At 42.9% G+C, this 24684-nt stretch overlaps 1 protein-coding gene across 6 annotated transcripts in view; it reads right to left on the bottom strand.

Moving 5' to 3' along the window:
• LOC139273075 (transcriptional-regulating factor 1) overlaps nucleotides 1-24684 on the bottom strand; it is a 309697-nt gene that overhangs the window by 96804 nt on the left and 188209 nt on the right. For all 6 annotated transcript variants that reach the window (XM_070889402.1, XM_070889400.1, XM_070889397.1 and 3 more), the window contains 2 exons: nucleotides 20506-20552; nucleotides 8888-9032 (listed from right to left, as the gene is read on the bottom strand). In XM_070889402.1, the coding sequence (XP_070745503.1) occupies nucleotides 8888-9032; nucleotides 20506-20552 (192 nt within the window). The remainder of the gene's footprint in view (nucleotides 1-8887; nucleotides 9033-20505; nucleotides 20553-24684) is intronic.

The raw sequence follows: 24684 nt of genomic DNA, 5'->3' as shown, positions 1-24684 counted from the left end.
ATGAAATCCAAGTACATGAAATCCAGTGACAAATGTTCCCGGCTAGTTTAATACAGATATTCACTGATCTTTTGGAGAGAAAAATCAATTTATATTGAAAAATATTGTAGATTATGGTTTGAAAACGAGTTCCCTTTCTCTGTCAATGCTCACTGGTGCTGCTCAAATGGTTCTACTGAATATCTCAAATAGTTCCATCACACACAATTCATTGTTCCTAGGTGACAGCTGAAGTCTTGCCTAAAAATACTAAATCTAGCCCTTCCCTCACTCATGATGTTAAGTTAAGTTAAAAATAATTCCAATATCAGAATCTCAAACAAAAAAGTCAATGGCCCAGAAATTGCGGTCGGAGGCTTCCCGTGGGCTGAAAAATTTCTACGAATTTACCTGGCGGTCCGGAGACTTACAGTCCTGAGCCTTGATACAAAAGGCCTGCGTAGTGGCCCACGTATCCCAGGGATCACATGGGCTGGCCCAATCAATCAAAATGGGCACATGTACGGAATCAACATAAGTATGAACAGGAATACCCCCTAAAACTTAAAATAATGTTTTCATCACATATATAAAATTAATCAAAATGGAAATGAATTCTATAAAACAAAAATGTAATTTTCTAAAAAATAAATCTACATATTTTAAAGGGTCTAAAAATAAACTTAATTATTGTATTTTAAATGTTAAAATTATTGATTTAGAAAAAATGTTCTGTCCTTTAAAAGTCTTACGCTGATAAAAACAAGCCTTACGTCTGCTTTTATCAGTCATAAGAATTTCAAGGACATTCACTGTGCAGAAGTTGGGCAAATAGGGCCTTTACTTCCAGATGCGTGCTGTCAAGAGGATTTTTGACAGATCGCATGTTCTGGGTTGAGGCGCATGTGCTTCGAATGCCGAAACCCAGCTCCTATGGTTGCATGCGCACCTCGTACGCGCCCATTGGGGCCATGAATTGAGGGGCATTATTATACCAAGAAACAAAACAGCAAACAATTCAATCTTAACTTTTCAAACACACTTGTGTTCAGAGACTTATGAAATATTTGGGCAACTGACTCAACATTGGGACACAGTTCATAGGGTTAGGCCTGGTCTAAAAATTTGAGCTCGTCCCAATCCCAATTCAAGCTGGGACTCCTTTCCCTTCCAATGTCTTCAGTTAAAGCCGCTCTTTTACACTCCTGGCCCGGTAAAACAATGGCACATTAAACAGTAAATACTGCGCTGGGTTTGAATGTGCCACAATGGCATAACTTTTCAGTATGTGATTTAATCTACAAATTGCCTCAGTATGTTTAATGCACAGCAGTAGATTAATTAATGAAAATAATTCAATTGGTGAAATTAATGAGGTACCCACTTGTAATGAATTCAGGTAATAGTAAAACAAAAATGAGCTTCAAGTATCCCAGTCCAGTCTCAATCCACTTTTTTGTGGCAGTGGGCCAACACGTGAAACTGTCCAATATCAGAATTATTTGGCAATCTCACGCAGGAAGGCTGGTGTTTTTTTAATGTTCTCAGGATGCAGGCGATGCAAGCAAGGTTGCACTTAATGCCGATCGGTAGTTTCCCCAAGTGGTGGGGGTGGTGGAACCAGAAAGGTCCTCTCGTGCATGAGAACTCAAAATGGGTCTGCACAAATGGGGATTTAAAATAGGTTTTGCAATGTAGTTTTTAATTCCTCAAAATAATTGTGCAATCCGGCATAGACACGATGGGGGCAAATGGCCTCCTTCTGTGTCATAATTGTTCTATGATTCTAACTACCCCAAAAATCAAATTGTCCAGCAGGCAGGTGCCCATCTAAATTTGAGGTTAAAATGCTCTGAATTCTTCTTCTTAGGCAGTCCCCTGGAGTCGAGGATGACTTGCTTCCATACTAAAATGAGTTCTAAGGTGACTGATGAGACCAATACGGGATCTACAGTCTCTGTCACAGGTGGGACAGATGGTGGTTGGAGGGATGGGTAGGTGGGGTGCTTGATTTGTCGTACACTCCTTTTGCGGTTTGTATTTGGCTTCCGCGTGCTCCCGGCGAAGAGACTTGAAGTGTTCAGTGCCTTCTCGGATGCTCCTCCTCCACTTTGGGCAATCGTGGACCAGGGATTCCCAAGAGTTGGTGGGGATGTTGCATTTCTTCAAGAAGGCTTTGAGGATGTCCGTTAAGCATTTTCTCTGCCATCCTGGGGCTCGCCTGCTGTGACGTAGCTCGGAGTAGAGTGCTTGTTTCAGGAGTCTAGCATCGGGCATGCGGACAATGTGGCCCGCCCACCAAAGCTGGTCGAGCGTGGTCAATGCATCTGTGCTGGGGATGCTGACCTGAGAGAACACTTACATTGGTGCGCATATCCTGCCAATGAATTTGCAGGATTTTGCGGAGGCAGCGTTGGTGGTACTTCTCCAGTGCTTTGAGGTGTCTACTGTACACAGTCCATGTTTTGGAAGCATGTAGGAGGGCGGATATCACTACTGCGCTGTAGACCATGAGCATGGTGTCGGGGTTGAGATCCTGGTCTTCGAACACTATGTTCCTCAGGCGGCCGAAGGCTGCAACTAGCACACTGAAGATGGTGTTAGACTTCATCTTCGATGTCTGCCCTTGCTGATAGTAGGCTTCCAAGGTATGGGAAGTGGTCCACATTGTCCAAGGTCTCATCATGGAGCTCGATAAGCGGGGAGCAGTACTGTATTGCAGTGGCTAGTTGGTAGAGGACCTTTGTCTTACTGATGATTAATGTGAAGCCCAGGCTCTCGTACGCTTCAGTGAAGGGTCAACGATGGTTTGGAGTTCGGACTCAGCATGTGCACAAACGCAAGCGTCATCTACATATTGTAATTCAATGACAGAGGTTGGAGCAGCCTTGGATCTGGACTGGAGGCGTTGGAGGTCGAACAATTTCCTGCTGGTTAACGCCACTCCAGCGGGGAGCTTGATATGGTTGGGACGAAATATTGCAGTGAGGAAGATTGAGAAGTGCGTTGGTGCAATGGCATAGCCTTGCTTAAACCCGATCTACACTTGTATTGGGTCTGTGGTGGATCCGTTGGTAAGAATCACGGCTTGTATATCATCATGAAGCAGGTGGTAACGAATTTTTGGACAGAATTTGAGAAGGACACTTCATAATCTCTCACGGTTGAGAGTCGAAGGTCAAAGAAAGCCATGTACAGAGGTTGATGCTGCTTCCTACATTTTTTTTGGATTTGTCCGCAGTGAAGATCATGTCCGTTGTGCCTCTTAGTGGGCGGAATCCGCATTGCAACTCAGAGAAGCTCTTCAACCACAGGGAGGAGACGTTTGAAGAGGATCCTTGCGATGATTTTCCCTGCGGCAGACAGCAGGGAAACTCCTCTGTAATTACCGCAGTCAGACTTGTCCCCTTTCTTGAAGATGGTCAGGATTATGGCAGTGTGCAATCCGGCACAGACACAATTGCTGAATGGCCGCCTTTTGTGATTGCTCTATAATTCTAACGACCCCAAAAATCAGATTGTCCAGTTTGCAAGCAGGCAGGTGCCCATCCTAAATATGAGAGATTAAAATGCTCCGAATTACTGGGGTTATCAGCTGGCCAATATTTTAAATGGCTGCATATAGTGACACCACAATTCTTACCAGAATGGAGATGATTGGGTAATTAATTAATTACGCTTGGAGAGCTGCCGTAAGTGACTGGGATTGATTTTACACACATTAATTTGTATTATGTAACAATCCTTCATTCACTGCGTTTTGCTGGAGCAATAATCCTGCTTTTATTGGGAGACTTTGTTGTAGTTTCAATCACGAGTTCTATATGCTGCAGTTCGCAGAGATTCTTGCTGAATAAATAGACTGTTTGCTGTAAAATCGGCTCTGTTTGTTGTAAGTCCTGCAGGAAGTCCTATACCGGCCGGTGCGGACACGATGGGCTTCTGTGCTGTAAATTCCTATGATTTGAACTCATTGGCTAACATAATGGCATCAATACTCACTCTGTATTTTACAAAAGTGTTATGGGCCAGGTGTGGCATTTGCTTCGTGGGGCATAGAAACATAGAAAATAGGTGCAGGAGTAGGCCATTCGGCCCTTCGATCCTGCACCACCATTCAATAAGATCATTGCTGATCATGCAACTTTAGTACTCCATTCCTGCTTTCTCCCATACTCCTTGATTCCTTTAGCCGTAAGGGCCACATCTAACTCCCTTTTCAATATATATCTAACGAACTGGCCTCAACAACTTTCTGTGGTAGAGAATTCCACAGGTTCTCAATTCTCTGAGTGAAGAGGTTTCTCCTCATCTCAGTCCTAAATGGCTTACCCCTTATCCTTAGACTGTGACCCCTGGTTCTGGACTTCCCCAACATCGGGAACATTCTTCCTGCATCTAACCTGTCCAATCCCATCATAATTTTATGAGATCCCCTCATTCTTCTAAATTCCAGGGAATATAAGTCTAGTCGATCCAGTCTCTCCTCATATGTCAGTCCTGCCATCCCGGGAATCAGTCGGGTGAACCTTTGCTGCATTCCCTCAATAGCAAGAATGTCCTTCCTCAGATTAGACGACCAAAACTGGACACAATATTGAAGGTGTGGCCTCACCAAGGCCCTGTACAACTGCAGTAAGACCTCCCTGCTCCTACACTCAAATCCTCTCGCTATGAAGACCAACATGCCATTTGCCTTCTTCACTGCCTGCTGCACCTGCATGCCAACTTTCAATGACTGAGGTACCATGACACCCAGGTCTCGTTGCACCTCCTAATCTGTCACCATTCAGATAATACTCTGCCTTCCTGTTTTTGACACCAAAGCTGATAACCTCACATTTATCTACATTATACTGCATCTGCCATTTGCCCACTCACCGAACCTGTCCAAATCACCCTGCAGCCTCTTAGCATCCTCCTCACAGCTCACACCGCCACCCAGCTTAGTGTCATCTGCAAACTTGGGAGATATTACATTCAATTTCTTTGTCTAAATCGTTAATGTATATTGTAAATAGCTGGGGTCCCAGCACAGAACCTTGCGGTACCCCACTAGTCACTGCATGCCTTTCTGAAAAGATCCCATTCATTCCTACTCTTTGCTTCCTGTCTGTCAACCAGTTCTCTATCCATGTCAATACATTATCCCCAATACCATGTACTTTAATTTTGCACACCAATCTCTTGTGTGGGACCTTGTCAAAAGCCTTTTGAAAAACCAAATACACCACAACCACTGGTTCTCCCTTGTCCACTCTACTAGTTACTCCCTATCTCTGTAACCTCCTCCCGCCCCTACAATCCTCCCCATCTCTGTAACCTCCTCCAGCCCCTACATCCTCAAAAAATTCCAAAAGATTTGTCAAGCATGATTTCCCTTTCATAAATCCATGCCGACTTGGAACGATTCTGTCACTGCTTTCCAAATGCGCTGTTATTCCATCTTTAATAATTGATTCCAACATTTTCCCCACTACCTATGTCAGGCTAACCGGTCAATAATTCCCTGTTTTCTATCCCTTCTTTTTTTTTTTTAAAGTGGGGTTACATTAGCTAGCCTCCAATCTATATGAACTGATCCAGCGTCTAATAAATGTTGGAAAATGGCCACCAATGCATCCACTATTTCTTGGGCCACTTCCTTAAGTACTCTGGGATGCAGACTATCAAGCCCTGGGGATTGATCGGCCTCAATCCCATCAATTTTCCGAACACAATTTCCGGACTAATAAGGATTTCCTTCAGTTCCTCTTTCTCGCTAGACACTCAGTCCCCTAGTATTGCCGGAAGGTTATTTGTGCCTTCCTTAGTGAAGACAGAACCAAAGTATTTGTTCAATTGGTCTGCCATTTTTTTGTTCACCTGATTGACTGCAAGGGAGCGAAATTTGTCTTCACTAATCTTTTTCTCTTCACATATCTATAGAAGCTTTTGCAGTCAGTTTTTATGTTCCCTGCAAGCTTTCGCTCATACTCTATTTTCCCCCTCCTAATTAAACCCTTTGTCCTCCTCTGCTGAATTCTAAATTTCTCCCAGTCCTCAGGTTTGCTGCTTTTTCGGGCCCCGTGCAAAGGTTTGGTTTGGGGTCCCTACATTTTACGAGACAATGATACTAAATACTACATAGAAACATAGAAAATAACTGCAGGAATAGGCCATTCGGCCCTTCGAGCCTGCACCATCATTCAATAAGATCATGGCTGATCATTCACCTCAGTACCCCTTTCCTGCTTTCTCTCCATACCACTTGATCCCTTTAGCCGTAAGGGCCTTATCTAACTCCCTCTTGAATATATCCAATGAACTGGCATCAACAACTCTCTGCGGCAGGGAATTCCGTTAACAACTCTGAGTGAAGAAGTTTCTCCTCATCTCAGTCCTAAATGGCCTACCCCGTATCCTAAGACTGTGTCCCCTGGTTCTGGACTTCCTCAACATCGGGAACATTCTTCCCGCATTTAACCTGTCCCGCCCCGTCAGAATCTTATCTGCTTCTATGAGATCCCCTCTCATCCTTCTAATTCCAGTGTATAAAAGTCAAGTTGATCCTCATATGTCATCCCTGGAATCAGTCTGGTGAACCTTCGCTGCACTCCATCAATAGCAAGAATGTCCTTCCTCAGATTAGGAGACCAAAATTGAACACAATATTCCAGGTGAGGCCTCACCAAGGCCCTGTATAATTGCAGTAAGACCTCCCTGCTCCTATACTCAAATCCCCTAGCTATGAAGGCCAACATGCCATTTGCCTTCTTCACCGCCTGCTGTACCTGCATGCCAACTTTCAATGACTGATGAACCATGACACCCAGGTCTCGTTGCACCTCCCCTTTTCCTAATCTGCCACCATTCAGATAATATTCTGCCTTCGTGTTTTTGCCACCAAAATGGATAACCTCACATTTATCCACATTGTACTGCATCTGTCATGTATTTGCCCACTCACCTAACCTGTCCAAATCACCCTGCAGCCTCTTAGCATCCTCCTCACAGCTCACACCGCCACCCAGTTTAGTGTCATCTGCAAACTTGGAGATATTACACTCAATTCCTTCATCCAAATCATTAATGTATATTGTAAAGAGCTGAGGTCCGAGCACTGAGCCCTGCGGCACTCCACTAGTCACTGGCTCCCATTCCGAAAAGGACCCGTTTATCCTGACTCTCTGCTTCCTGTCTGCCAACCAATTCTCTATCCACACCAGTACATTACCCCCAATACCATGTGCTTTGATTTTGCACACCAATCTCTTATGTGGGACCTTGTCAACGACCTTTTGAAAGTCCAAATACACCACATCCACTGGTTCTCCCTTGTCCACTCTACTAGTTACATCCTCAAAAAATTCTAGAAGATTTGTCAAGCATGATTTCCCTTTCATAAATCCATGCTGACTTGGACCGATCCTGTCACTGCTTTCCAAATGCGCTGCTATTTCATCCTTAATAATTGATTCCAACATTTTCCCCACTACTGATGTCAGGCTAACTGGTCTATAATTACCCGTTTTCTCTCTCCCTCCTTTTTTAAAAAGCGGTTGTACATTAGCTACCCTCCAGTCCATAGGAACTGATCCAGAGTCGATAGACTGTTGGAAAATGATCACCAATGCATCCACTATTTCGAGGGCCACTTCCTTAAGTACTCTACCTACTTAATCTGGTGTCAAATCCACATATGCATGATGAAAAGGCGTGTTTGCACCATGCAATATAAAAATATTTGAAAAATGATCAGCTGTTAGCATTGCGCAAGTGTCTTTTCATTGGATCCACTCGGGAGGCCCCATGTAATTTAACTTGTTGCACGGTCCCATTGCTTTACAAAGCATTCAAATATTGGATTGGTATTAACTAACCACCATTAGGAAGAGCTCTATCTAGTGGTCAATTACAGAGCTGGCAATACTCACCCGCTGATCTTATTTAAACTTCCAGCTGAAGATTGGTGATATGGGGAACACTTTCTTAAAAAAAAAATTGCAACTTTTTAAATTAATTCAGTATATTTATAATTTCAATAGTGACAGTAATAATCCTTACTTTAATCTTGAAGCTGTTTGGCTGACAAATGCAAACTATATGATTCTACACACAGTCTATAGTTCTAATTTTGTGTGCATACAACAAACGGGAATCTTGCAGAATGTAGTTTTCCCCTCCATTTAATTGACTTTTCACTTGGGTCCCATTGGGGAATTCTCTCCCCTGTCAATATTCTCCTCTACCCACTCCAATCCTTTTATTGAAAATCTCCACATTCAGTGGTATTACAGTTCATAGTACTACAAGACAGTTCTGTAAGGACAGAATTTCTCAGTCTCAGGTGTAGGGTTTGTGGCTGTGTCTCACAATAAGTCATCAGAAATCTGTCAGCTTATGCTTAAAAATAAATACCGATGAGAAGATCATAAGTTCAGTCTTTGGTCTAGTCTGAGTTAGCAAGTCTTAGCCACACTATAACTGGGGCACATCAATTGGCCTGTGTGCTTGGGCCAAATAAAATGATTTGAATGGCCAGGTTTGCTGCTATCCAGTGACCTCTGCAGAAGGTCCATGTATGTGGATATCTGGTGAAGACAGGATCAGCTCCAGCTGCGATGGTCTTCACTGCTGATAAATTAGATTCACTGAAAGCAGTATAGAAATGAACATTGCCAATTTAATCTAAATAAGTCGAGACAAAAGTTTCAATTTTAGACGAGGCTCGTATTTGAACTTATAACAATCTGCTCATCTTAGACCTGCCTGTATTACGAATATTTTATTTAAATTCATGAAATCGTAACCGAAAATATAGCAGAGCAAGCAGCAAGCAATCATTTGCACAGGTAAGCATCAAAAGTATCTGGATGTATTTTCTACACACATAGAAGTATTAATACCATTGCACATGCTTACTGACCTGTTTAGGAGATATCCTATGACCACCGTGGGATCTCATATGGCCATTGAGGGCAGGTAGGCTCTTGAATTCTTTGTGGCACATTGTACACGTCAGCCTGCTCTTGATGTCTGTCCTTTCCTGGAATGGAACTCTGCTTTGGCCACTGTTTGGATACACAGAGCAGCATCCATTAACAACTTTACCTGGCCAGAAGCTGTACTGGTATTTCTTTTTGTGTAATTAAGTGCCACATGGGTCTGATTACCTTTGGTCACTAAAATTGAATATAACAAAATATAGTTTGCCATTTTCTTGACCAAATAAGACAATGTTTTGCACATTTAAACCACACACATTTGAAGAGTTTAATTTTATAGGGCTCAATTTTCCCCAGTGATTTGGGCTGTTTTTTTGGAGCAGGCTGCTTTTTTTGGCCTTAGTTAAAACACCACAGTTTCCCTGATCAATTTGCACCAGTGTAACTCAGTAAGTTACGATTTTTTTAGTTAAGTGTTTTTTCAGCCAAAGGAGGCGTAACCTGCCGCACGCACCAATTCTAGCCATTTAGGCAAGTGTTGCCAGCTGAGAGTTACTCCAGTTCTGTTGAGGCCAGGTTATGTGGGCTCTGCAAAAAAACCTTGTGGAGAGTTAAAGAAATCGGCGCAGGTAAGTGCAGCAGATGCCCGGACAGCAGCAGCACGAAAGGTAAGAGAGAGGGGGAGAAATAGGTGGCGGGTGTGGGGAGAAGCCTTTCAAGTGTAGTTAGGTGCAGGGACCAGGAGGGAGGAGGCCATTTGGTCTGGGATAGGAGCAGGGGAGCGGATTGGGAGGCCATTCGGCCTGGGCTCGGGGCAGGGGAGCGGACCGGCAAGGTACTCGGGGTCAGGCAGGGGATCGGACCGGCAAGCCCTTCGGCCAGGGCTAGGAGCGGACCGGCAAGGCACTCGGGGCCAGGGTCGGACGGGGGAGCGAACCGGCAAATCCTTTGGTCAGGGGCGGGTAGTGGGACCGACAATAATTGGAGTAGGTTGCTGCAATGCATTTTACTGTTTTTAAGTTGATGCAATGTGTTTTAATGTGTTGGGAACTGGCTGTATGTTTCACTTTGCAGCCTCAGCTCGCATTTGTGTCCCTGATTACCGTGGCAATCCGAACTTTTTGACGCAGATCAAAGCTCCACCTCCAAAACTAAAGGACAGGTTAGGCCATGCCAAAATTGAAGAAATCCATGGGGAAACTTAGACCATTTTTTTTTGGTGTACTTGGGCCTAAAAAAAACGGGCGTAACTCTTCAAGTACGCCAAAAAAAACCTTTGAGGAAAATTGATCCCATAGTCATTTCCAGTGATATTTCCCAACATTGAAAGGAGAAGTGATTAGCTACTTGCATCAGTAACGACTTTCTCTAAACGAAGGTCATCAGCGCACAGCACTTTGGGCTTTTATCGATGTCTGTGCAGCTGATGAAAAGGTGTGTATAAAAAAAGGCAGGTTTACTCCAATACGTGCAAGATGTATAGGGAGGGGGGGGAACTTAAAACAATCACTATCACTGGAGAAAAAGTACTAGGCAAAGTAATGGGACTAAAGATGGACAAGTCCTCTGGACCTGATGGCCTGCATCCCAGGGTCTTAAAAGAAGTGGCTGCAGAGATAGTGGATGCGTTGGTTTGTAATCTACCAAAATTCCCTGGATTCTGGAGAGATCCTAGCGGATTGGAAAACCACAAATGTAATGCCCCTATTTCAGAAGGGAGGGTGACAGAAAGCAGGAAACTATAGACCAGTGTAACATGTCATTGGGAAAATGCTGGAGTCCATTATTAAGAAAGTAGCAGGACATTTAGAAAATCATAATAAAACCATGCTGACTCTGCTTGGCTGTATGAAAGGGAATTCATGTGTGATAAATTTGGAGTTCTTTGAAGATATAACGAGCAGGGTGGATTAAAGGGGAACAAGTAGATGTCGTGTATTTGGATTTCCAGAAGGCATTCGATAAGGTGCCACCCAAAAGGTTACTGCACAAGACAAAAGTTCACGGGGTTGGGAGTAATATATTAGCATGGACAGAGGATTGGCTAACTAACAGAAGAGAGTCGGGATAAATGTGCCATTTTCTGGTTGGCAATCAGAAACTAGTGGGGCGCCACAGGGATCGGTGCTGGGGTCTCAACTATTTACAATCTTTATTAATGACTTGGATGAAGGGACAGAGTGTAATGCAGCCAAATTTGCTGATGATACAAAGATGGGTGGGAAAGCAAGTTGTGAGGAGGATGTAAGGAATCTGCAACGGGATTATAGATAGGCTAAGTGAGAGTGGGAAAAAATTTGATAAATGGAGTATAATGTGGAAAAATGTGAGGTTATGCACTTTGATAGGAAAAATTAAAAAAGCAAATTATTAGTTAAATGGAGAGCGATTACAAAATGGTGCGGTAAAGAGGGATCTGGGGGTTCTTGTACATGAAACACAAAAGATTAGTATGCAGGTACAGCAAGTAATTAGGAAGGCAAATGGAATGTTGGCCTTTATTGCAAGGGGGATGGAGTATAAAAGTAGGGAAGTCCTGCTACAAGTGTACAGGGTGTTGGTGAGACCACACCTGGTGTACTGCATGCAGTTTTGGTCTCCTTATTTAAGAAGGGATATACTTGCATTGGACACAGTTCAGAGAAGGTTCACTGGGTTGATTCTGAGATGAAGGGGTTGTCTTATGAAGTAAAGTTGAGGAGGTTGGGCTGAAACTCATTGGAGTTCAGAAGAATGAGAGGCGATCTTATTGAAACATGTAAGTTAATGAGGGGGCTCGACAAGGTGGATGCAGAGAGGATATTTCCACTCATAGGGGAAACTAAAACAGGGAGACATAGTCTTAGAATAAGGAGCTGCCCATTTAAAAGTGAGATGAGGAAAAATTTCTTCTCTCAGAGGGATGTAAATCTATGGAATTCTCTACCACAGAGAGCTGTGGAGGCTGGGTCATTGAATATATTTAAGGTGGAGATACACAGATCTTTGAACGATAAGCGAGTCAAGCGTTATGGGGAACGAGCAGGATAATGGAGTTGAGGCCAAGTTCAGATCAGCCATGATCTTATTAAATGCTGGAGCAGGCTCGAGGGGCCAAATGGCTTACTCTTTCTCCTATTTATGTTATGTATAATGGAAAATTCACTGGGCTGAATTCTATCATACTTTCGGTGTGGCACCTTATATGCAAATTTCTTGGAGGAGAATGGCTCAAATTTCATATTTGTAAAACAGTACTGAGGTAGGAAACACATATCAGAGGCAATGAAGCTGGTACAATCAGGAGGAAATTAACGCAATAGTAAGGAAGGACATTAGCTTGGATGATGTGGAATCTGTATGGGTGGAGCTGCGGAATACCAAAGGGCAGAAAACGCCAGTGAGAGTTGCGTACAGACCACCAATCAGTAGTAGTGAGGTTGGGGACAGCATCAAACAAGAAATTAGGGACGCGTGCAATAAAGATACAGCAGTTAGTATGGGCAACTTTAATCTACATATAGATTGGGCTAACCAAACTGGTAGCAATACGGTGGAGGAGGATTTCCTGGAGTGTATTAGGGATGGTTTTCTAGACCAATATGTCGAGGAACCAACTAGAGAGCTGGCCATCCTCGACTGGGTGATGTGTAATGTGAAAGGACTAATTAGCAATCTTGTTGTGCGAGGCCCTTTGGGGAAGAGTGACCATAATATGGTAGAATTCTTTATTAAGATGGAGAGTGACACAGTTAATTCAGAGACTAGGGTCCTGCACTTAAGGAAAGGTAATTTCGATGGTATGAGACGTGAATTGACGAGAATAAACTGGCGTGTGATACTTCAAAGGTTGACGGTGGATAGGCAATGGCAAACATTTAAAGATCACATGGATGAACTTCAACAATTGTACATCCCTGTCTGGAGTAAAAATAAAACGGGGAAGGTGGCTCAACCGTGGATAACAAGGGAAATTAAGGATAGTGTTAAATCTAAGGACGAGGCATATAAATTGTCCAGAAAAAGCAGCAAACCTGAGGACTGGGAGAAATTTAGAATTCAGCAGAGGAGGACAAAGGGCTTAATAAGGACGGGGAAAATAAGAGTATGAGAGGAAGCTTGCATAAAAATTACTGCAAAAGCTTCTATAGATGTGAAGAGAAAAAGATTAGTGAAGACAAACGTAGGTCCCTTGCAATCAGATTCAGGTAAAGTTATAATGGGAAACAAAGAAATGGCAGACCAGTTGAACAAATACTTCGGTTCTGTCTTCACGAAGGAAGACACAAATAACCTTGCGGAAATACTAGGGAACCGAGGGTCTTGTGAGAAGGAGGAACTGAAGGAAATCATTAGGCGGGAAATTGTGTTAGGGAAACTGATGGGATTGAAGGCCGATAAATCCCCGGGGCCTGATAGTCTGCATCCCAGAGTACGAAAGGAATTGGTCCGAGAAATAGTGGATGCATTGGTGATCATTTTTCAACAGTCCATCAATTCTGGATCAGTTCCTATGGACTGGAGAGTAGCTAATGTAACACCACTTTTTAAAAAAGGGAGAGAGAAAACAGGTAATTATAGACCGGTTAGCCTGACATCAGTAGTGGGGAAAATGTTGGAATCAATTCTTAAAGATGAAATAACAGTGCATTTGGAAAGCAGTGGCATGGATTTATGAAAGGGAAATCATGCTCGACAAATCTTCTAGAATTTTTGAAGGATGTAACAAGTAGAGTGGACAAGGGAGAACCAGTGGATGTGGTGTATTTGGACTTTCAAAAGGCTTTTGACAAGGTCCCACACAAGAGATTGGTGTGCAAAATTAAAGTACATGGTATTGGGGGTAATGTATTGACGTGGATAGAGAACTGGTTGGCTGACAGGAAGCAGACAGTCGGGATAAACGAGTCCTTTTCAGAATGGCAGATAGTGACTCGTGGGGTGCCACAGGGCTCAGTGCTGAGACCCTAGCTATTTACAATATACATTAAGAATTTAGATGATGGAAGTGAGTTTAATATCTCCAAGTTTGCAGATGACACTAAGCTGTGTGACAGTGTGAGCTGTGAGGAGGATGCTAAGAGGCTGCAGGGTGATTTGGACAGGTTAGGTGAGTGGGCAAATGCATGGCAGATGCAGTATAATGTGGATAAGTGTGAGGTTATTCACTTTGGTGGCAAAAACACGAAGGCAGAATATTATCTGAATGGTGGCAGATTAGGAAAAGGGGAGGTGCAATGAGACATGGGTGTCATGGTTCATCAGTCATTGAAGGTTGGCATGCAGGTACAGCAGGCGGTGAAGAAGGCAAATGGTATGTTGGTCTTCATAGCTAGGGGATGTGAGTATAGGAACAGAGCGGTCTTACTGCAGTTGTACAGGGCCTTGGTGAGGCCTCACCTGGAATATTATGTTCAGTTTGGGTCTCCTAATCTGAGGAAGGGCCTTCTTGCTATTGAGGGAGTGCAGCAAAGGTTCACCAGAATGATTCCAGGGATGGCAGGACTGACATATGAGGAGAGACTGGATTGACTGGGCCTGTATTCACTGGAGTTTAGAAGGATGAGAGGGCATCTCAGAAACATATAAAATTCTGACGGGACTGGACAGGTTAGATGCAGGAAGAATGTTCCTGATGTTAGGGAAGTCCAGAACCAGGGGACACAGTCTAAGGATAAGGGGTAGGCCATTTAGGGCTGAGATGAGGACAAACTTCTTCATTCAGAGTGTTGTTAACCTGTGGAATTCCCTGCCGCAGAGAGTTGTTGATGCCAGTTCATTGGATATATTCAAGAGGGAGTTAGATATGGTCCTTACAGCTAAAGGGATCAAGGGGTATGGAGAGAAAGCAGGAAAGGGGTACTCAGGTGAATGATCAGCCATGATCTTATTGAATGGTGGTGCAGGCTTGAAGGGCCGAATGTACTACTCCTGCACCTATTTTCTATGTTTCAATGATTCTATAAAACTACCAATGTTGGACTGCTAAAGCCATATATCTTCCCAATTTCATCTTTGCTGGGTAAAACATATTATATTCAAGGAATTTGTTTACAGCATGTTACATGTATAACAAACGCCTAATTTCACAGTGGAATCGCAATATTTCTAATTGACTTTAAATGGTTACATCAGCTGCTTCAATTTATTTGCTTGTACTGAAAACCCACACAATTGTTCATATTGCAGCATCTTTTGGAAGGATTGTATTATTATTCAAATTTAGGAAGAAGTTCTGAATAGAAGTCCTGAATTTAAAATGTTTTTCTCTCTTATATTGACTAAGTACTGTTCCAGAAATATTCAGTAACTAAAGTTTTATGTAATTGTTGATCTTCATTATAAAGTCAAACACGAAACACTGAAGAGCCACGGTCCCATTTTACACGCAGAGAACTATTTATGTAATTGCGACATTTATTTATCAAGTTGCAGTGGGTAAGGGAAGCATTACATTTTGAAACCAAAAGACATGGCTTCACTCTTTATGGGGCGATCTCATAGAAATGTCTTTTCAAAGTTCTGTTACGGGAGACATGTATCCCCTCCGCGGGCACCCTTCTTCAACCCAGCAACTCAAACCCTTGCTACAATGTAACCTCAATCACTGTCAGCAGCCCTTCTGAAGATCTGCTAGAAACCAAAAGGCTAAGATCAGATTGTGTTAACTGTGGGAAATTCTCTTCTGAAGGAACTGAAGCTGTATGATGAGTAACACCCTGTTTTTCAAGTGTTTCTTCTGTTCGGAAACTCAAGAATGGTCTCAAAATAATATGCTACAAGGAAGAGGCGTGATTGTGATAAGGAACATACAAAAGGTACAAAATCTTGAGAGAAAACACGATGAAAAATATATTTTTTTCAATCTAAAAGTGCTGAAAGGCAAGTATTTAAAGGTGTGACTACATACCCCAAAGTCAATCAAACCAGGTTGCTTAAAATATGGGGCTCAATTTCGACCAGGGATAGGAGTGGCAACTGGCACCGGGAGGCCTTTTGGCCAGGGCTACCAGCGGCAACCAGCACCAGCAGGGGAGGGAGGCCTTTCGGCCAGGGTTAGGAGCGGCAACCGGCACCGGGGGTTCAGGGGAGGAGGCCTGTCGGCCAGGGTTAGGAGCGGCACCAGGGGGGTGGGGGGGAAATAGACCTTTGACATAAACTCTAATAATTTAATGCTGGTAAGCTGCTGCAACGTGCAAGGTGCTTGTGCAGGTTGCTGTGAGCTGGCCAGAATGTGTTGTATGTTTGACTTTCCATCCTCAGCCTGCAGTTACCCTGGCAACCTGATCTTTTTGGCGCAGATCTTAGGCTCCACCCCCAAAGGACAGACTACACGGCGCCAAAATTAACAATTCAAACGGGGAAAGTTAGATGACTTTCTGGAGGCGTAGTTGAGCTCCCAAAAAACGGGCGTAACTCTTCAAGTACGCCAAAAAAATGGCTTTGGGGAAAATTGAGCCCATGGAAACTAATGTTCTGCTGGAGGGTTTTACACATAAGTCAGTTATCAAGATCAGGATAAACCTGAAAGCCCTGCATATCCAGGTAGAAGGAAGCCAAAATGCTTGTTGCTAGTTTAAAGAGAATCACTGGTCATTGAAAAGGTTTTCCAATGTTTGCAAGTCAGAGAAATCTCCTTGGAATTGTTAAATGTCAGTAATTGAGAACCAGCTTCCTCAATCAAATCATTTGACTTGAATTGAACTCATATTTGTACCACATGATTTGGAATTTCATAGGCTGCATCCATTTTTAACATTGTACTGCTAACGATAACCCATAAAGATTGCTTAAGCAGTGCACCAGATGAGAAGTCAGCTTGAGCCTGTAATTCTTGAACGATTTGTCTTTCAAAATCTAATTATGCACCACTATTGTAGCATTCTAAACATCTCAATCTCTGGTCACCTAGCTACGCTATTACAACCTTCACCTGCAGTCATTGACAGCTCAGTTTCAAGTCAAGATAGAAGCCGAAACATAATTTGCGACGCAATACTTTTGGTCTCTGCTGATGAAAATCTTAACATTAATGGGGCAGGAACATGGGAACATAGTATCAGGAGTAGGCCATTCGATCCCTCAAGCCTGCTCCGTTATTCAATGACATCGTGGCTGATCTGCGACCTAACTCCATACCTTTGATTAACAAAATACTATCAATCTCCGACTTAAAATTAATTGAGCTAGCATGTTTACAGAAGAGAGTTCCAAACTTCTACCGCCCTTTGTGTGTAGAAGTGTTTCCTAATTTCACTCCTGAAAGGTCTGGCTGTAATCTTTAGACGATGCCCCCTCGTCCTAGAGTTCCCAACCAGCAGAAATAGTTTCTCTCTATCTACCCTATCTGTTCCCCTTAACATCTTGAAAACTTTGATCAGATCATTCCTTGACCATCTAAATTCAAGGGAATAAAACCCTAATTTGTGTAATCTCTCCTCTTAACTTAACCCTTGAAGTCTGGATATCATTCTGGTAAACCTACGCTGCCCTCCCTCCAAGATTAATATATCCTTCCTACGATGTGGTGCCCAGAACTGCTCACAGTTCTCCAGGTGCGGTCTAACCAGGGTTTTGTATAGCTGCAGCATAACTTCTACCCCCTTGTATTCTAGTCCTCTAAATATAAAGGCCAGCATTCCAAAAGCCTTTTTGATTAGTTCCTGTACCTGTTCATGACATTTTAGTGATCTATGTACCTGGACCCCTAAGTCTCTTTGGACACCCACTATTTTTAGCCTTTCACCATTTAGAAAGAACTTGTTTTCTCCTTTTTAGTTCCATAGTGGATGACCTCCATTTGCCACAGTTTTGCCCATTCACTTCATTTACCAATATCCCTTTGTGATTTTATGTTTTCATCGACACTGCCTAAATGCTGCATATCTTTGTGTCATCGGCAAATTTGGATAGATGACTTTCTTTGGAGGAGACTGTAACCAGCTTTGAAAGCTCACCGACTGCGAGACAATGAACAAGTATCAGAAGCTGTGGTGATTAAAAAAAACACTTTTTCCTAGTGCGAAGATGATGGCATTTGGGAATGTGAAAATGGAACGAGAATGGAGTACAATAATAACACACATCCCAAATTACAACAGTGCTACCCTACTTTTTTTACACATCAAATGTACATACACGTTGATTTAGCATGATAATCTATTTAATTATATTAAAATTGAATCAGGTTTAGCAAAAGAACAGGAAAAGGAAACCACAGCTCAATGGTGCAATCTGCAGTTTTATCCAATTAACAGCAGGACCTGTAAAATCCTTTTATGGTGAACCAATTTCCTAATCCTTTTATAATTAACTACAAATGTACAGCACCGATAAAATCACAGCATGACACCAAGTTAAGAAATTAAAACCAACGGCCACCAATGTTGCAAGAGGGTATGGAAGAATACAAACTAAACTTCAAAAAGCTATGGCTATGGGCCCCGACAATATCCTGGCTATTGTGCGTAAGACTTGTACTCCAGAACTAGCTGCGCCACTAGCCAAGCTGTTCCAGTAAAGCTAAACACTGGCATCTACTTGACAATGTAGAAAACGGCCCAGGTATGTCTCCTGTCCACAAAAAGCAGGACAAATCCAATCCATCCAATCACCGCTCAATCAGTCTACTCTCAATTATCAGCAAAGTGATGGAAGGTATTGTCGACAGTGCTATCAAGCGGCACTTACTCACCAATAACCAGTTCACCAATGCTCAGTTTGGGTTCAGCCAGGACCACTCTGCTCCAGACCTCATTGCAGCCTTACACAAAAGCAAAATACTGTGGATGCTGGAAATCTGAAATGAAAACAGAAAATGCTGGAAATACTCAGCTGGTCAGGCAGCATCTGTGGAGAAAAGAAACAACTTTTCAGGTCCATGACTCTTCGTCAGTTCTGACGAAGCGTGATTAACCTGAAACGTTAACTCGGTTTCTTTCTCCACAGATGCTGCCTGACCTGCTGAGTATTTCCAGCATTTCCTGTTTTTATTTCTCATTACACTCTTGGTCCAAGCATGGACAAAAGAGCTGAATTCCAGACGTGAGGTGAGAGTGACTGCCCTTGACATCTAGGCATTTGAACTAGTGTGGCATCAAGGAGCCCCAGTAATATTGAAGTCAATGGGAATCAGGGGGGAAACTCTCCACTGGCTGGAGTCATACCCAGCGCAAAGGAAGATGGTTGTGGTTGTTGGAAGTCAATCATCACAGCCCCAGGACATCACTGCAGGAGGTCCTCAGGGCAGTGTCCTCGGCCCAACCATCTTCAGCTACTTCATCAATGAGCTTCCCTTCATCATAAGGACAGAAGTGGGGATGTTTGCTGATGATTGCACAAGTTCAATGCCATTCGCAACTCCTCAGATAATGAAGCAGTCCATGCCCACATACAAGACTTGGATGACATTCAGGCTTGGGCTGATAAGTGGCAAGTAACAGTCGTGCCATACAAGTGCCAAGCAATGACCATCTCCAACCACAGTCACTTGATCTTCAACGGCATTACCATCGCCGAATCCCCCACCATTAACGTCTTGGGGGTCACCACTGACTAGAAACTTAACTGGATCAGCCACATAAATACTGTGCCAACCAGAGCAGGACAGAGGCTGGGTATTCTTTGGCGAGTGTCTCACCTCATGACTCCCCAAAGCCTTTCAACCATCTACAAGGTACAAGTCAGGAGTGTGATGGAACACTCTCAACTTACCTTGTGAGTTCAGCTCCAACAACACTCAAAAAGCTCGCTACCATTCAAGACAAAGCAGCCTGCTTGATTGGCACCCCATCCACCACCTTCAACATTTACTCCCTCCACCACTGGCACATCGTGGCTGCAATCTACAAGATGCACTGCAGCAACTCACCATGGCTTCTTCAACTACACCTCCCAAACCCGCGACCTCTACCACCTAGAAGGACAAGGGCAGCAGGTGCATGGGAACACCATCACCTGCAAGTTCCCCTCCATCCTGACTTGGAAATATATCACAGTTTCTTCATAGCCACTGGGTCAAAATCCTGGAACGCCCTCCATACAGCACTGTGGGAGTACCTTCACCACACGGACTGCAGCAGTTCAAGAAAGCAGCTCACCACTTCCTTCTCAAGGGCAAGTAGGGATGGGTAATAAATGTTGGTCTTGCCAGCGACGCCCACATCCCATGAATAGATAAATAAAAAAATGTTAAATCCTTAATTTTCTATACAAAAATAAGTTACACACTTCAAAATTTTAAGAAACGAATGAAGTGAAAAAAGAAACTACAGAAATGTATGAGATTGCTTCACTTTTATGATACATAGTCTGTTTCGTTTATTTTACATAAGAACATAAAAAATAGGAGCAGGAGTAGGCCATTTGGCCCCTCGAGCTTGCTCCGCCATTTAATACAATCATGGCAGACTCATGTCCACGTCTCTGCCCGCTCCTTTTGATTTAGCATATTTCATGTGACAACACTGGTGTTGGTAAGTTTGAAGGACAGATAGTACATCAAATATGTCTAAGACAAAGTTTCAGAATGTCAGCAACTTTCAAAAACAAAACAATTTTCTATTGTCTTAACGAAATTACTTCCTAAATAGCTACATATTGGGATAAAATGGCTCAATACCTGAGTTCAACAGTCGGTTCCCCTGGCTTGATGTCAGTCAGAGAAATCTGGAAGAGAAAAATACAACAAATCTTTCCAATAATCTTCTTCAAACAATTCTTCTAAATTCCAAACAATGCAATATCCTCAAGTTTTGGGCAAGCAATTGAGTAATGATTAAATCTTTCATTTTTCTAAAAAGAGAAAAAATAGCTCTCCCTTATCTACAAGTAATTTTTGTAGGTGGGTAGACATTCTTCAACTTGCTCATGTTGTGTGTGGGGACCTTCCCACCAAGCTTTGGGAAGGAAATAGGATGTGATTGAGGGCAGACATTTCTGGTCAGACTCTGTTCTCAATAACATTATTATAGTCCAGTCGTTTCATTTAAAAGAAAATCTCAATGCTTTTTGGGCAATTCCTGGTTATGAAATGGCATACAGACGAGGAAGATGCAAGGTTCAATCCTCAGTCTGCAGAGTTAGCTGATTTCAGCTGGGGTTAGCAGGCAGGATGCCATAGATAGTTGCAGAGCTCCTGGAATAGGGAAAGCGGATTGGTCAGGAAACATCAGCAAGGATTTTCACTCCCGATTGCTGTCCAGTGCTCCGACCAAAATAAGTTTGTGTGTTGATTTCGTGCGAGGACAAGACTAGGCAGGATATGATGGATGTGTCCTAATTCCACCACCACAAACTCTGCTAATGTTTCAAAAACCACTGACACTCACTGGCCAGGGTTATCCAGCAAGAATCGACACTTGAACAGGGTACTGGACCTGTAGCATATCATGTGCCAGTGCTTTCAAGAGGCGAAAGAATAAATTGCAAAGAATAAAAAGCACGTTTAAAATATTCCACTGTAATACGGGGAAAAAGTTAATTCACATTATGCTAAAGATTGTAGCTGCCATGGCAGGCGTCAGAATTTCCATTATGTGGGTCCATTTATTTACAGTGTAAGTTTGGTTGTTGAACATCAGGCAAATGTATGATAGATAGGTAAGATAGATAGATATAGAAATGTACAAATATATAGAAATTGAACTATATAGGTATTGAAATAAATAGATCATTGAGATATAAAAGATATGTATTATATAAACTTTTAAGTATTTCATCTTCTGCATTTGTGTGTAAGCAACAAAAACCCAAACATGAATCAACTATTTTAAAAAGAGTTAATGAATTTTGAAACTTCTTCAACTTTTATGCACCGAACAGAATCCCTGCACAATCCCTAAATTTGTGGAAATGCAATAGCTGTTTGAGTCATTATAAAAGGACAACGAACGCATGTTTTCTCTCCCAAACATACACGCTACCAGTTATTATCCTGTCTGTTTATCTAATGTGCAGCATTGATGAATAATGCTCGTGCTGGAGTGCCGGGGGGGGGGGGCTCTGCTATTGGTGATGGAAAATCACACAGATAACAAAGGATAGCCAGAACTTGTTACAAAGCAATAATCTAATTGAGGAGTCAGATTACATCTTTAACTGAAGCAGTGTCTTTCAGACAGTTTATAACTGTCATTTTAATTCAGAGATGAAATTCACAGCTCACAATCACTCCTGGATATCCATTCTGATAAAATTGCCCGGAATTTGCGACCAGCAGCAAAGTAAAGGCGTTTGACGCTCGCCTCAAGGTACGCTTCGCACAAGGATCTCGATCTGTGTTGTAAATTTCGGGTTTTCCCGCAGTTAATTCAAATCAATGGAGATTAGTGGGGATCCCCTTGCACGAACTGCTGTGATGTCATCAAGCTGTCCAAGCAGCCAATCAAAATGCAGAATTCTCAGACAGCAAACAAGGAAAAACATAGAAACATAGAAAATAGGTGCAGGAGTAGGCCATTCGGCCCTCCGAGCCTGCACCACTATTCAATAAGATCATGGCTGATCATTCCCTCAGTACCCCTTTCCTGCTTTCTCTCCATACCCGTTGATCCCTTTAGCCGTAAGGGCCAATCTAACTCCCTCTTGAATATATCCAATGAACTGGCATCAACAACTCTCTGCGGCAGGGAATTCCACAGGTTAACAACTCTGAGTGAAGAAGTTTCTCCTCATCTCAGTCCTAAATGGCCTACCCCTTATCCTTGGACTGTGTCTCCTGGTTCTGGACTTCCTCAACATCGGGAACATTCTTCCCACATCGAACATGTCCCGCCCCGTCAGAATCTTATACGTTTCTATGAGATCCCCTCTCAACCTTCTAAACTCCAATGTATAAAGGCCCAGTCGATCCAGTCTCTCCTCATATGTCAGTCCAGCCATCCCTGGAATCAGTCTGGTGAACCTTCGCTGCACTCCCTCAATAGCAAGAACGTCCTTCCTCAGATTAGGAGACCAAAACTGAACACAATATTCTAGGTGAGGCCTCACCAAGACCCTCTACAACTGCAGTAAGATCTCCCTGCTTCTATACTCAAATCCTCTCACTATGAAGGTCAACATGCCATTTTCCTTCTTCACCGCCTGCTGTACCTGCATGCCAACTTTCAATGACTGATGTACCATGACACCCAGGTCTCGTTGCACCTCCCCTTTTCCTAATCTGCCACCATTCAGATAATATTCTGCCTTCGTGTTTTTGCCACCAAAGTTGATAACGTCACATTTATCCACATTATACCGCATCTGCCATGCATTTGCCCACTCACCTAACTTGTCCAAATCACCCTGCAGCCTCTTAGCATCCTCCTCACAGCTCACACCGCCACCCAGTTTCGGGTCATCTGCAAACTTGGAGATATTACACTCAATTCTTTCATCCAAATCATTAATATGTATTGTAAAGAGCTGGGGTCCCAGCACTGAGCCCTGCAGGCACTCCACTAGTCACTGCTCCCATTTCGAAAAGGACCCGTTTATCCCGACTCTCTGCTTCCTGTCTGCCAATCAATTCTCTATCCACACCAGTACATTACCCACCAGACCATGTGCTTTGATTTTGCACACAATCTCTTGTGGGACCATGTCAAAGACCTTTTTGAAGTCCAAATACACCACATCCACTGGTTCTCCCTTGTCCACTCTACTTGTTACATCCTCAAAAAATTCCAGAAGATTTGTCAAGCATGATTTCCCTTTCATAAATCCATGCTGACTTGGACCGATCCGGTCACTGCTTTCCAAATGATCTGCTATTTCATCCTTAATAATTGATTCCAACATTTTCCCCACTACTGATGTCAGGCTAACCGGTCTATAATTACCCATTTTTTCTCTCCCTCCTTTTTTAAAAAGTGGTGTTGGATTAGCTACCCTCCAGTTCATAGGAACTGATCCAGAGTCGATAGACTGTTGGAAAATGATCACCAATGCATCCACTATTTCTAGGGCCTCTTCCTTAAGTACTCTGGGATGCAGACAATCAGGCCTCGGGGATTATCGGCCTTCAATCCCATCAGTTTCCCCAACACGATTTCCCACCAAATAAGGATATCTTTCAGTTCCTCCTTCTCACTAGACCCTCAGTCCCCGAGTACACCTGGAAAGTTATTTATGTCTTCCTTTCTGAAGACAGAACCAAAGTATTTGTTCAATTAGTCTACCATTTCTTTGTTCCCCATTATAAATTCACCTGAGTTCGACTGTAAGGGACCTACATTTGTCTTCACTACTCTTTTCCTCTTCATATATCGAAAGAAGCTTTTGCAGTCAGTTTTCATGTTCCTGGCAAGTTTCCTCTCGTACTATATTTTCCCCCTTCTAATTAAATCCTTTGTCCTCCTCTGCTGAATTGTAAATTTCTCCCAGTCCTCAGGTTTGCTGCTTTTTCTGGCCAATTTATATGCCTCTTCCATGGATCTAACACTATCCTTAATTTCCCTTGTTAGCCACGGTTGAGCCACCTTCCCTGTTTTATTTTTACTCCAGACAGGGATGTACAATTGTTGAAGTGCATCCATGTGATCTATAAATGTTTGCCATTGCCTATCCACCGTCAACCCTTCAGGTATCATTTGCCAGTCTATTCTAGCCAATTCACGCCTCATGCCATTGAAGTTAGCTTTCCTTAAGTTCAGGACCTAAGTTTCCGAATTAACTGTGTCACTCTCCATCTTAATAAAGAATTCTACCATGTTATGGTCACTCTTCCTCAAGGGGCCTCGCACAACAAGATTGCTAATTAGCCCTGTCATGTATCGTACATTATTATATATAACTGTATCCTAACATGCTATATATG

The sequence above is a fragment of the Pristiophorus japonicus genome, chromosome 9 (genome assembly GCF_044704955.1).
Source record: "Pristiophorus japonicus isolate sPriJap1 chromosome 9, sPriJap1.hap1, whole genome shotgun sequence".
NCBI lineage: Eukaryota > Metazoa > Chordata > Chondrichthyes > Pristiophoridae > Pristiophorus > Pristiophorus japonicus.
This window is presented reverse-complemented; position numbering and strand designations above follow the sequence as displayed.